Source organism: Ostrinia furnacalis, unplaced genomic scaffold (genome assembly GCF_004193835.3).
Source record: "Ostrinia furnacalis isolate ACB-3 unplaced genomic scaffold, ASM419383v2 OfSCF0088, whole genome shotgun sequence".
In the NCBI taxonomy this organism is placed as follows: Eukaryota; Metazoa; Arthropoda; class Insecta; order Lepidoptera; family Crambidae; genus Ostrinia; species Ostrinia furnacalis.
The window spans coordinates 363110-377904 of NW_021130327.1; the positions used below are offsets into that span (position 1 = coordinate 363110).

The following is a 14795-nucleotide window of genomic DNA, read 5'->3' on the forward strand; positions in this document are numbered from 1 at the left end:
GAGTCAAAAACAGAATCCAAATCAAAAACATCACCAATACTTGAATTTGATTGCGAGGCAACTCTGGCTGTGTATCCTGAAAGAAAATCAGAGTAAGTATGTAAGCAATAATTAATTACTTAAAATTATTATTAAATATACAAATATTGCTGCTGCTGATCTGTTGATACCAATGCCTTACTTTTGAATAAATGGGAAAGTATGAAATTCACGATAGTAATTTATTATCTCCTCATTATTTAGGGAGTAATATTATAAATTAATTCAAATATTAAAATCAAATCAAAATCAAAAATATTTATTCAGTTTAGACCACAAGTGGCACTTATAATTTAATTAATCAGGTTGTCATATTGTCATGGATGAAAATACACTAAAAACTAATTAAAACAAAAAGGATGGGGAAAATATTCCATTATTCTGTGGTAACGCTAACAAAATTAACGCGTGAATTTTTTATAGACAAATGTAATTCAATATAAAAAAGTAGGGTAAAATATTCCGTAGACTTGTGGCAACACTTACAAAATACAACCGTGATTTTTTTTGAAAATTATTATTTAATTTAAATGAATTGGAAATGTGCTACTTACGGATAAAACATGATCCCATGCACTTTCTTCGTAATTCCAGTAGCATTCTTACATGTTGGAACGGCACAAGACGGCATAATTTAATTTTAAAGTGTCAATCTGACGGATATGTAAACAATGCGCGCGCCGGCCATTGACTAATTGCTCTAAAGTCAAATTAGTGCGTTTTGGAGTAATTTAAATGAATACACATTTACGCCCGTTGACGGTTTCTGGTTTGTTCCGTATTCTGAGTATTTATCTTAAATTACAATTTTATTATATCGTTCTAACTTAAAACCGATTTGCAAGTCAGTGAATGCAAAAAACTCCCAGCGCGTTACTGAAAGATTTACAAACATTTCGAACCATGCATGAAAAATTATATCAATAATGAATTTGAGTTTATTGTTGATGAAATTATTATTCGTTTTCTTTGTTATAAGTGATTGAATTAATTTTTATATGTATGTAAAGAGTTTTCTCCTCTAGCAACATCAAAATGCGAATTTTTTTCTTTCATTTCCCTCCCCGACGGACGACGAGTGGTTCGATCGTTTGGTCACGTCACCTTTTTATCCGTGTAATGTCTGATTTTTGCATCCCACATGCTTAGGGGTAACCGAATTAAGAAGAAATTAAAGAATCCCCGCACCAGAAGAAAAGTACGAGCAATAGCAGACGTAAATGTGAATTAGAAACTTAGAAAGTGTGAACATAGTCTCGAGGTGTACGGTCCGTCCGGTTCGATCTGGTTTTTAGCAGTTTGATCCGCGAGTCGGGCTCCCTTACCCCATATTCCTTTACTTAGAAGTTTATTTGTGTGTTATAAAGACTTTATTTTACATATTCTTAGTGTTTTGTGGTGAATTAGTTAATAAAACCGAAGCAAAATGTCTGAGGAGTCGTCAGCAGATCGCAATGTCGAGATTTGGAAGATCAAGAAACTCATCAAAAGCCTGGAAATGGCGAGAGGGTGAGTTTTTATCGTTCTTTAACTTATTGACGTGTTGTTTTGTGGAAAAAATCGATTGTGCGCCCAATAGCCCAAGACACGTTTTAGTCACAATGCCAACGAGGCTGCGTCAAATTTGGCTTGATACAGCTGTCATGCGTTGAATTCTGGTGCATGCGCTCATAACCTGTGTAGAAGCGATCATCTGGAAGGCCACTGCAGACCCGTCAAGGAGTTCGCTATAATTCTGTTTGCGCGCGTAGGTTATGCCACGCCAACTTGAATCGATATTTTGCAAACAAGGAAAATCAATAACTTTTACTTGGCTTTGTGTTTCAAACTCTGTAGAGGTGAAACTGCGCAAAATATGACGAGGCGAATTGAAAATGCGCGCTCGAGTAGCATCCGTGATTGTTGTTGTCCCTTTCCCACATAGCATGGCATTTTTGGGCATCTGTAACTAAATGAAATGTAGTCATTGACAAGTGCAATGAACTCTTACAAAGATGCTAAGATGTTTTTCAGGTGCTTCAGTCATCATTTTACCCATAAAATATTTTTATGTCTATCTGTTCTAATTAATTGCAAAGAAATTGTGAAATATTATGACATTAGAAAAGAAAGCTATTCACCAAATAATCAGCTGATCTACTAGCTAGTATTATTAGTAAAATGGCACATGAAACAAATAACAACAATAAAATTAATTAAGCTCCAAAGTAAACAACACTGGCTATCTCAAATACAATAAATAAACAGCATGGTATTAAAATATCATGGTAATTTTCTGTAGTCTGATGTCCCAGAGTGGTATTTGAACCTGTTTATATTTTGTTGATAATTCAGGTTCGCCATAATCATAAGTCTAGTTCATAACTCAATATGGGAGCAGCACGGGAGGGTAATATCGTAATGGTAAAATGTCAGCAAGACTTGAGATTTGTCATCGCTTGCCTTTCTAACTGACGTAACTGACATTTTGCAAAATTTTCAGGCGATTAGACAGATTGATTCGTCTTGCAAAATTGATTAAGATGGTGTAGATAACTCAGTTTCGAAAAAAATAACAGATACGTCAGTTAGAGAGGCCAGGCCTGTTCATCTCCGCGAGTTTACATCGAAAACAAAACACCCACGATGGCCCACCTACAGGATACTATTCGACAAGGCCTCACATACGAGCGAACATTGACCCACGCACACGTATTCTTGTGTATGATGGAAGAAAATAAAGAAAATGGTGTACTAAATACTGTGCAGTATTTAACTGCCTAAATAATAATAAAAACACAGAATGTACTTTTTTAAGTTGCCTCAAGACACTGAGAGGTAAATAAGTAGTTAATATTATTCATGATAATTCATGCTAAATCATGTATTTCCTCCGCCATTTTCCGCAGTTTGGCACCTCACGTCACATCATTTTACCGAAGTCAGCCCTATAGCTTCGGCGCAGTGCCGATCACTGACGTTTGTCAACAAAATGGTGCTTGACTCTTGCGACAGGCTAAATTACACCATATTGTTAATGACATTGAGCATACATTTTTTTAAATGCCTTCGCGAAGTAAAACTTCTGTACGTAGTACTTATTATTATTCTGTGGAGAGGCAAACGACGTTGTATGCCTGTGGGTCTAGACAAAGTGCAAATTATAATCGCAAACCAGTCGCAAAGTGGTCGAAAAGCCCCTTTTTTGTATGGAGTTTTGACGGATTCGATTTTCGATTCGATCAAAAAGTGCGTTTTGTCTAGGGGGGCTGGTCATGTCATTATGTCAATGTCACCCCTCCCGTGCTGCTCATATACCCCAGGCATGTACTGAGTTAAGTGCTAGACCTAATACTGCAATCTCTACAACGAACTTTGTGAACAATAACTGTTTCAAAGTCAAATTACTGATGTATCGTTTGAATCATACGTAAAATGATGTAGTACAATGAATCATGTTAGGAACTTTCATAAAGATATTTTTATGTGTTATGATTCACACAACACAATACATCTATACTAATATTATAAATGCGAAAGTAACTCTGTCTGTCTTGGCTTCACGCTTAAACCACTGAAACGATTTTGATGTCATTTTGCATAGAGATAGTTTGAGTCCTGGGAAAGGACATAGGATAGTTTTTATCCCGGTTTTTGAAAGAGGGACGCGCGCGATAGTTTTTCTGTGACAGACAAAATTCCACGCGTGTGAAGCCGAAAGCTAGTATAACATAAGGTGCATATTTCAAACTGAAGCTCTCAAGTCAATTTAATTTCAATTTCAATCATAGATAAAGGTTAGAAGATGGTTGAATTTCAATATTCATAGGCCAATCACAGGGCACAAAGGACTAATTTGTAAACTGAACCTTAATATGCTGACAATAGAACAGATAATTAATATTATATTAAAAATGTTTCCAGGAACGGCACATCCATGATATCGCTCATCATTCCGCCCAAGGACCAGATCTCCCGGGTCTCCAAGATGTTGGCCGATGAGTTCGGCACAGCGTCCAACATCAAGTCAAGAGTCAACCGTCTCTCGGTGCTCGGAGCCATCACTTCTGTGCAGCATCGACTGAAGTTGTACACTAAAGGTAGGACTTGATTTATTGTTCAGTTTTTAATCGTCAACTTTAATATCACTGCATTATAGTTCTTCCAACTACGAAGGCGAGTGAGCTTTACTTGTGTGTGTGCGTGTACATGCACAGAACGATAGTGTAATATCTATCAAAACTTCAAAAACGAACAGCAGCAAACCACCACACATGTAAAGCTCTCTCGCGTTCGTTCGTGAATTATTGCAAGAACTATACTCATTAGGGTCCTCGCCCACAGCACACGGGATTTTATTTAGTGATTCTGTCGCGCGATCGCATCGATACAGTCGCAATGCGGTCGCTAGCTTTGTGCCCTCGCCACGCGATACTGTTGCGATACAAACGCGATTCAGTATTGGCATAAAATTACCTGCGATCGCTAAAGTTGCCGCGCCACCCTCCCTCCGTTTTCTCCCCGTTGTCGTCCGACACGATCGCGCGTTTGCATAGATACAGTCGCGATGCTGTAGCGCAGTGGTTCCCAAACTTATTTAGTCTACTGCCCACTTTGAGAATAAATTATTTTTTAGCGCCCCCCATTTTTGTAGTCAAGAGTCGAGCTCAGTCGATGTCTAAGAGTCCTCCTAGTAGATGACGCCTCCCAAGCCTCTACACAACGTCCCGATTTTTTTTCTGGGTCTCTTACCGCCCCCCTTTAATCCTGCAGCGCCCACAAGGGGGCGTTATCGCCCACTTTGGGAAAGACTGCTGTAGCGCATTGCAAATGCGACTAACGCGCGTTAGTAGCGATGCTGTCGTTCATTTACGACACACGCGACAGTCAGCATCACTGCAAAAAGTCGCCATGGGCGAGGGGCCTAAGTGCCATGGGCCAGTGCTGAAGAAGTATCTAGTAGTGTAAAATAATGTGATTATACTTTTAGAATAGCTTCTTTTCTGTTTAATGTAGTCACAACATTTGCATCATACTTCAAGATGGATGATTGATATTCTGACAATGTTGACGCTTAGTGATAAAGATCAACCTTGACCATTGCACATAACTCAAATGTTATATTCCACTACCGTTGGCTTAGTTAGTATCCATTTAAAACACAATCTGCATGATTAAACTTTTATTTTACTTAGCACCTCGTTTCAGCCATAGGAAGTCCACAGTGCACGGTCCACTGCTGGACAAAGCCTGCCCCAAGGATTTCCACAACGAACGGTCCTGCACCTCCCGCGACCTTCACCAGATCGTCGGTCCACCTAGTACTTATTCACCAATTTCTGAGTTTTCTGACAGATTAAGCTATCAGGGACTAATTCAACAAGCGTTGGAATGGGCCCTTATAATTAGACATTTTTGAGTTAACATTAATCAAAATCCGTCCATTAGTTTTAACATGAAGGAGTAACAAACACATTCGTCCATCCTCATAAACGTAAGCGTTAATTTATAATATTAATGTAAATTGCAGTTTGTTAGGAATTCCGTGATGTTATATGCCATAGTTATTTTATACAGAGAAGGGTAGGAAGTGGGTTCCCGTCTATCAAACGGCACTACCAAATTGGCCGCTGCCGCCCGCCGTGCCGTGCGTTTCCACCTACATTACTATGTATTAACATTAAATAAATTGTCCCAACGAGCATACCTATTACATATCCCCAAAGTGGATATAATATCGCACGTTCATAATCAAACTGTCACTATACAAAAAAGTCGATTTTTCAGGAAAAGCATTTGAAATGCTCAAATTTTAAAACCTTTGCAAAATGAGCAAAATGCTATTAAATGTTTTGTTTTTTGTTAAAGACCAGTAGTGGCTTATTTGGCTTTTACGGAAATATAATTATCTTTCAAATTATCATAATGGTTTATTTAATATTTCATTTTTTCTCTAAAAATAGTGTCACTTTTCCACTAAAATTGAGACAGTGACAGTTTTCAATTAAAAACGTGTTAATGTTGTATTATTAATTCCGGTAGAAATGTCACTATTTTCATATAAATTTGACGATGAAAAATTAAAAATTGATTATTATTAAATAAAACTAACATAGAAAAATCAGTAATTTTAATGAACTTAAAACTTAATAATTTGGATTAAGTGGTACCAATGGTAATATAATAAATGTAAATTCTCGATCAGAAATAAATACGTTACACACATGAAATTACTATAAAATTACATCACATAAATCAACTTCTTAGAGAAAATAAGGTGCTCTCTTGTTCAGGCAGCCTTTAAACAACCAGACCTTGATGACCTCGATGAACTTGACGAACTAGATAGTGATTTTTCATGGGAAAAAGGCTCAGAGAAGTAGGTTTAAATTCTGGATCATTATCCAGCGGCCATTACCTCTGCGAACTATGTGCCCCGCCCACTGCCACTTGATTTTAGCGATTCTGCGGGCTATGTCGGTCACTTTGGTTCTCCTGTGGATCTCCTCATTTCTGATTCAATCACGTAGGGAAACTAACTAAGCATCGCACCATCACCTTTTGGGTGACCTCTCAGATTCCTAAAATATCACTGGCAACACACACTGATCAAACTTTTGTCTTGAGGCACTGCGGTATTTCGGACGTTAGAATATCACGAAGCTTCCCGAACGCTGCCCAGCCGAGTTGGATTGACGATTGACCTCTTTCTCGAAGTTGGACCTGCGTAACTGGACTGTTTGTCCCAGGTCAGTAAACTTTCGAGTGTAGTCTCCAGATAAGTGGATACTACATGGACATTTGACATGTTTTTTGTCTTGTCCATATTCATTTTCATACTCATTCATCAGGCCCACTTGTTGAGAGGCTATACTTAGGCCATCGAGCATTATGCCTAGATCTTCCACAGTCTCAGCCATGATTACGACATCGTCCGCAAATCGAAGGTGGATTATGTACTCGTTGATATTTATGCTGAATCCGCTCCAGTTCAGAAGCTTGAAAACATCTTCCAGGGCGGTGTTGAACAGTATCGGAGATAATATGACATCTCCCTGTCTCACCCCTTGCTGCAACTGGATGTGTTTCGAGTCCTGATCCTGGAGACGAACCGACATTGTGGCGTTTTCGTACAAGCCTTTCAACACTTCGATGTATCTATAGTCAATTTGGCACCGTTGGAGAGACTATAGCACTGCTCAGATCTCGATCGAATCCAAGGCTTTTTCATAGTCCACAAACGCTAGACAAAGTATTAATTACCTTGATAATTTCTTTGATTTTACTAGTGTTTGGATTGACTGGTGGCATTTTTGTTAGATAAAATTATAACTACTTAGTCATTTAAACATATTTCTTGTTGTTTTAATATTTCAATATTTAGATAAACACAATATTCTACGAAGTGATGAACAATCTTTTTAAAAATGTAAGAGAAATATTGTCACTTTTTGTTTTAAGGCGTTTTTCGTATTACTTTATTGTGACTTATCTTATGGTTTTGGAGTAAAAGCATCTTTATGCTAAAAATGACGTTTTTCAACACAGAGTTTACATAACTATCACGGCGTGCCCGTCCAGATCCTGTCACTACTAAAAACGTGTCACTGTTACTCACAACAAATGCCGGTTTTCCCATTAAACGTCATAACGACACTAGTGATATCTGCCGAACTATTTGAGCTTTAAGCGTGGGATTTTTACAGCATGCACTTTTCGCGGAGCTCTGATAGATGGCGATGTTAACTCAATTTCTCCCAATTTCGTATAGTGACGGTTTGATTATGAACGTGCGATATGCCTAGAAGGTAATGGATAAACACACTTATATTGACGCATAAAACGAAAAAATGAACGATACAACATTAAATGTTTCGCTTTTAGATCAATACGAATACGATAAATAAAAATAAATAAATCAATACATTTGAATACGAATACATTTGAATGTGATTTTTTTTCTTTACATGCACAGCTTTTGCGTCAGGCACGGTTGACACAAAAGGTAGGCAGGCTCTTAAACGTTGCATGAAAAATGTCAAATACTTGTCAATACTGGATTATTAGTTCCGTTTTTTGTCACGTTGGACAACCATATAAGTATGACATTTATAGCAGGACGCCACCGTCAATATTGGATAATTATAGTTCTGATTTTTGCCACTACGTTTCAGAATCTTTTGACTATAATGTCAAATCTTGCAGAATCTGTATCTATGTACCATATTTCTTCATACATGCTGATTCATCACTTTATACAAAGTCAAAGGTTTTATTCAGTCGCCCTTTCCAGGGCGCTTATACGCGTCCCAAATAGCACTTCGGGACAACATATGGGCTGGTTCTGAGAAGAAGTGGCGGAATAAAATTTTGTCAGATTTTTTCAATCGAATTACTTACATTAAGCAAGATACATCATAAGTAAATCAGTAGATGGTTTATTCCACTTTGTTCACCTGGGTGAATAAAGTACATTTTTTAGTGTGCACATTTCATTTCAGAACCATTTCACCCAGGGGAATTGATGCGACTTTTTTCATTGATCATGTGGACTTATATCACCTTATAACTGTTGTAATATTCAACTATTGCTGTGCCTTCAGTTGTTCTATATTTTCTATGACCTCTAACCTCTCTCTCTTCCACAGTTCCCCCAAACGGCCTGGTAATCTACTGCGGTACCATCGTGACCGAAGAAGGCAAGGAAAAGAAGGTCAACATTGACTTCGAACCATTCAAGCCGATCAACACCTCACTATACCTCTGCGATAACAAGTTCCACACTGAAGCGCTGACCGCACTGTTGGCCGATGACAACAAGTTTGGATTCATCGTTATGGATGGTAACGGAGCACTGTTTGGTACGCTGCAGGGTAATACCAGAGAGGTGAGTCTTTGATGCCATTTTAAAGAATGAAGCATACTTGTCAACCCGGAAACGGATCGTAATTTAACAACTCGAGGCGGTTAGTATTCTTTGTATGAAACTCCGTACTGCAACCCGCACTTATTCGCACCTTAACGTATACGTCTCGCCTCGCGACGCAAGGCGATACGGTGTTGATCCGTTTCCGGGTTAATAAGTGTGCTATTACCTTAATTTCTATCAATATTTTTTTTTCGTTCTACTTCTGACTAATTTCGTAATTGTAACTGAGCCTCAAAAGAGTAGCGAAGACAGTGGCGCCAATTGGTGAGCGCTGAAGCGGTAGGCCCATTTTTTTTAAAGATTATTAGCAATTTGTATTGCCCAAATTACTAATAGTCCCATTAGCCCAGGGTGACTTAGAATTAGAGCATAATCTTAAAAGGGTTATAGTACAGGTTATTTGCAACATTTTTGTATATGGACACTCATAATATGCAAAAGTGAACCATTATTGAAAAATTGAGATTGAATTTACTTTAGGACGTTTTTTAATACAGTCCATAATATCCCCTATTTTAAAGTGCTAAAGCTCATATTCCTCCTTCCAGGTCCTCCACAAGTTCACCGTAGATCTGCCGAAGAAGCACGGCCGTGGTGGTCAATCAGCTCTACGTTTCGCGCGTCTCCGAATGGAGAAGCGTCACAACTACGTGCGGAAGGTGGCCGAGGTGGCCACGCAGCTGTTCATCAGCGCCGACCGGCCCAATGTGGCTGGACTGATCCTGGCTGGTTCGGCCGATTTCAAGACCGAGCTGTCGCAGTCCGATATGTTTGATCCGGTGAGTGGAAGAAGCTTTTGACATCTTGTAGCGACGTGATGACGTCATTTCGAAGCGCGAGGAAGAAATGCAGCGACTAATGACTCACATCAATGACAAATTCAATATTATCAATCATCAGCGAAATGTCACTGTTCTTCTTCTTCTTTTTTTATTTTGGCAATGGCTTGGTTTTGAAAACCATGATTTTGCCAATGTCACGTAAACAGCTTTGTCAAAGTTTGTGGTACCCAGCCAACTGTCATTTTTTCTATGGCTTGTAGCCAAATGTCACTATCTATATGGCTTGGGGTCAAATGTCACTACTTAATGGCTGTAACCCTTATGTCACTTTTTCTATGGTCTGGAGTTAAAAGTCACTTGGTCTGGCTAATTTTCAAAATGTCTATGGATTCTAACTAACTGTCATTTTGTCTCTAGCTTGTAGCCAAATGTCATTGCAAATCAATCTTTGGCAAATGATATCACTTTGTCTATAGCTATGATCCAATGTTTGGCCTCTGAACTAGATCGTCGCGCTATCTCAATTCACAACCTGAGTGTAGTAAAAAGGGACCAGGAAAAACTGGCATTTGACTTACTTCACTTAAGGTCCTATGTCCCCTAGATGGGGCAGAGCCGCAGAGGGCGTCCACAACAGTCCTCCATCTCTTTCGGTCAAAACAAAAAACTGGCATTTACACATTATTATTTTTTTCCAGAGGTTGCAAGCCAAGATCATCAAGCTGGTGGACGTATCCTACGGAGGCGAGAACGGCTTCAACCAAGCCATCGAGCTCGCGGCCGAGTCGCTGCAAAACGTCAAGTTCATACAGGAGAAGAAGCTCATTGGCAGATACTTCGATGAGATCTCACAGGTGTGTGCCTTATTCCCGTAGCATAAGGTAGCTTTTTGTAGGTAAATGACTGTACACGGTCGGAAGGGAAGATGGTTTCCTAAGTCAATACAATTTCAATCTTATCCCGGCTACGTAAATTGGCTTTTGGAATATAAGTCGCTGCAGAACGTCAAGTTTATTCAGGAGAAGAAACTCATCGGCAGATACTTCGATGAGATCTCACAGGTCAGTGCAATTTGAACCTCATTCGGATGGAATGAGGTAACTTTTAGATTGCAAGCCAAGATCAAACTGGTGGGCGTGATTTAGATGTCATTTCCCAGGTCAGTGCATTTCAAACTTATTCCTAGTACATAAAGTAGGTTTTAGACTGTTTGCAAGCCAAGATCAAACTGGTGGGCGTGGCTTAGATGACATTTCACAGGTCAGTGCAATTTCTACCTTATTCCGTGTACTTAAAGTGGCTATTCGAATAGCAAGCCAAGATCAACAAACTGGTGGGTGTGGCTTAGATAAGACTTCACAGGTCAGTGCAATTTCAACTCTATTCCGGCTACGTAGTGGCTTTTCGACTGCTAGTAGGTGAATGACTGTATTCGGTCGAAAGAAGAAAAGATGAAACTCATTGGCAGATACTTTAATGAGATTTCACAGGTGTGTGCTAATTTCAACCGTATCTCAGTCGCAATAAGGTCCTTTATTGTCGATCCCGTTAACTGTTTTTGTTAATACTAGCGGCCGCCCGCGACTTCGTACGCGTGAATCCCGTTTTACCCCCTTAGGGGCCCGTTCCCGTCGGAATTTCGGGAATTCCTTTCTTAGTGCACCTCTACGGTACCTATGCTACGTCCCTTCCAAATTTCAAGTGCCTACGTTTCGCCGTTTAGCCTGTGCGTTCATATGTCAGTCAGTCAGTTTCTCCTTTTCAACCGACTTCAAAAAAGGAGGAGGTTCTCAATTCGACCCGTATGTTTTTTTTTTTCTATGTTTATTACGCGATAACTCCGCCAATTATGAACCGATTTGAACAAATTTTTTTTCGGCGTATAGGTAATACCTCAAGGGTGGTCCCATTTAAATTTAATAATAAAAAAAACAACCCCCAAGGGTGGAAAATTGGGGATGAACTTTTTTATACGCAATATCTCCGCCGATTATAAACCAATTTGAACGATTATTTNAAAATATTTCACCCCCAAGGGTGGAAAATTGGGGATGAACTTTTTTATACGCAATATCTCCGCCGATTATGAACCAATTTTTTTTGGTCTCAGTGTACTGCCTACCTTCAGTGGTAACATCAAGGTAATAATTAGTTAACTAAAAAGCAAGAATAAGTAAAATTTTATAAAAAAAAATAAAACCGACTCCAAAAAACCTACACTAAAACAGTTTTAGTGTAGGTTTTTTGGAGTCGGTTTTATTTTTTTTTATAAAATTTTACTTATATATATTTATAGATTAGATAATAAATGTTTTGTCTCCAGGATACGGGCAAGTACTGCTTCGGAGTCGACGATACACTGCGAGCGTTGGAACTGGGCGCCGTTGAGACGCTCATCTGCTGGGAGAACCTCGATATTCAGAGGTGAGGACTCAACCTTATGTAACTGTAATAAATGCTATTTGCAAAAGAGTTCCCGTTCCAATCTAGTTTTGTGGGATTTCGCAAAAATGGACTGTTGTGTGAACCATAAAGTTAATATACCTAGCGGAATAGAGTAACAAAGAACTGAGCGAGCGAGATGTCACTATAAGCAACACTGTGTGATAAAAAGAGATGCGTGATGCCGTCGCCGTCACGTCAAACAGAACCGTTTTTTGCAACTATTTGACAGTTCAGAGGCACTTAGTGCCATGCTGAAAATTTAAAGTTTGAGACACTTTCACATTTTACGTGAGTAAAATCTTGGATATTTATGAGAAATAGTGCATCAGAAACGTGCTGACTGGTTCAGTGATTGATTTATTGTACAAAACAGAGAAATAATGCTGACACTGACACACAAATAATATCCAGTGTCATCCAAAATTGGTTTCATTTGACAGTTCGTGGTTGTTGCTCTATTCCAAAGGAATATTAACTTTATGGTGAGAACACACATATCGCGGGTCTAATCACGAAAAGACGTACTGATATTTATCAATTTTAAAGGAGCGACAAATGTTGCTCCGTACTTCATAAATATGTAATATGGAAAAACGTATTTCGGGCCCTTTTTAACTGTCAATACTGGCTTCCAGACAGAAATTCAGTTACGATCTATTGTTTGCGAGGTTATAAAAGCACTTTTTTTAATAACATGGGTGTGTTTAACTCGACATCACCATTTGTTAAGCGCTTGTAGGCTTTATTGTCCATAAAATAAGGTATATTATTGTACACTTTCAGATACGTACTAAAGTCGCACGCCACCAACCAGGAGACCATCCTGCATCTCACCCCCGAGCAGGAGAAAGACAAGTCACACTTCACCGACAAAGAGGTAAGAATTGACTATTACTTACTGCATAAAGTACACAATGTAGTAGGTATATGACGCCACCAATCGTTGACTTACCTTTTATGAATTGTCAAAATGACACTCCCATAGAATTTGTAGGTTCGACGACGTCACTATTTTTTTGCCAACTGAATTGATTTAACTTTTTATCAGTTACATAACAACCAAAAATCTAATATTAGTGAATAGTGTTAAATATCCAACTGGGTATTTGACATGACGCGCCCTGAAAAGCGACTTACTTTGACTTTGTTTTAAATACATATTAGAGTAAGTAATAGCTACCATTTTCATATACTTTTTGAACTGTCAAAATTAATTAGTCATAAATTTTGTGTGGCAACAGGGACTTATGATGTTATCAGTGCGATTTTATACTTAACAGTTGGTACCACTGGCTAGTGACAATTTTAAAGTGGCGCCAACTGGTGAACACTAAAATAGTAGCCCTCATTGACTGAATTATAGTGATTTCCAGGCTACTAAAAATCATATTTTACAGCGAATTGAAAAGTAACTCTTTATTAAAATTTCTTAGCGATTAGAGTCGCTTCTCAAACAACGCAACTGCAAGCTGTTGCGGTACGCTGGTATTACACTTGAAAATTTCGACGGGTTCATCCAGTGTCTAAGTAGCTCAGATGGAAGAGAGCCCGGCAAGCGAAAGGTCGTGGGTTCGATTCCCGTTTTAGGCAGTTAGATTTTTTAAAATAAGCTATTATTAATCTGTGCTCCTGAGATACGCAGCATATCACACCACTATTCAACCACCTTGTCTTAAATGGGTCCATATTCGGTTGCATAAAAAATATTGTCATAATTTAAGAGTGCATAAAGTTTTTTGGCATACTCATCATTTCGCATAACGTTCATACAGAATAAATCATAAGGCATATTTTTTTTGCCATAACCACTTTTATTATAATAATATTTTAGTATATATTTTTTCTGTATTCTTGTTTTTTTAATAACGATTTCTAGGCATAACATTTATTGGCATCTAAACCAATGCCATAAATATTACCATTCATAATAATATACAAAATACCATAATTTTAACAAATATTAAATATGAAAATGTTATACATATAAAATATAAGTTAACAAATATAAATAGACAAGCAAGCATGCAAAAAAGCATGCAAGCAAGCAGCAAGCATGCAATCAAACAGCAAGCATGCAAGCAAGCTGCTAGGAAGCATGTAAGCATGCATGCAAGCAAGGATGCAAACAAGCAAGCCTGCCAGCAAGCAGCAAGCAAGCAGCAAGCAAGCAGCAAGAAAGCAGCAAGCAAGCATGCAAGCAAGCAGCAAGGAAGCATGCATGCAAGCAAGCAAGCAAGCAAGCATGCAAGCAAGCAAGCATGCAAGGAAGCATGCATGCAAGCAAGCATTAGGATTGCCTTATCTCCGGCGCTGCGGGAAGTGCGGTCCTTCCGCTCTGGCGTAACATATACCCGGCATGCCATGCTGCCGGATATATGTTACAGCGAGCGAGGACCGCACTCCCTCCGCGCCTCCGGCTTTTAAATTACACTCTAGTATAGGGCAGACTAGTACCACGTGGAAGAGACCACGGCCAGTCGGGATCAACATAATTTCAGACCAGGCAAGCTTAATGTTGTAAAAGAAATGTGGACTGTATAATATGTCCGTTATAATAGATAAGAGGGATTCGAGATCAAACAGAATGTATTTTCACGAGCTTAAGTTTTCTAAGAGACAAG

The 14795-nt window shown here is 38.8% G+C and overlaps 1 protein-coding gene across 1 annotated transcript; it reads left to right on the forward strand.

Moving 5' to 3' along the window:
• Positions 1–1078: 1078 nt before the first annotated feature.
• Positions 1079–13051, forward strand: eRF1 (eukaryotic release factor 1; the record flags this gene model as incomplete). The annotated part of the gene is made up of 8 exons (XM_028302668.1): positions 1079–1548; positions 3943–4118; positions 8667–8905; positions 9496–9726; positions 10428–10513; positions 10721–10790; positions 12053–12153; positions 12958–13051. Coding segments are annotated over exons 1-8 (1080 nt in total), but the record flags the coding sequence as incomplete, so codon positions are not given.
• Between the last annotated feature and the right edge of the window lie 1744 nt (positions 13052–14795).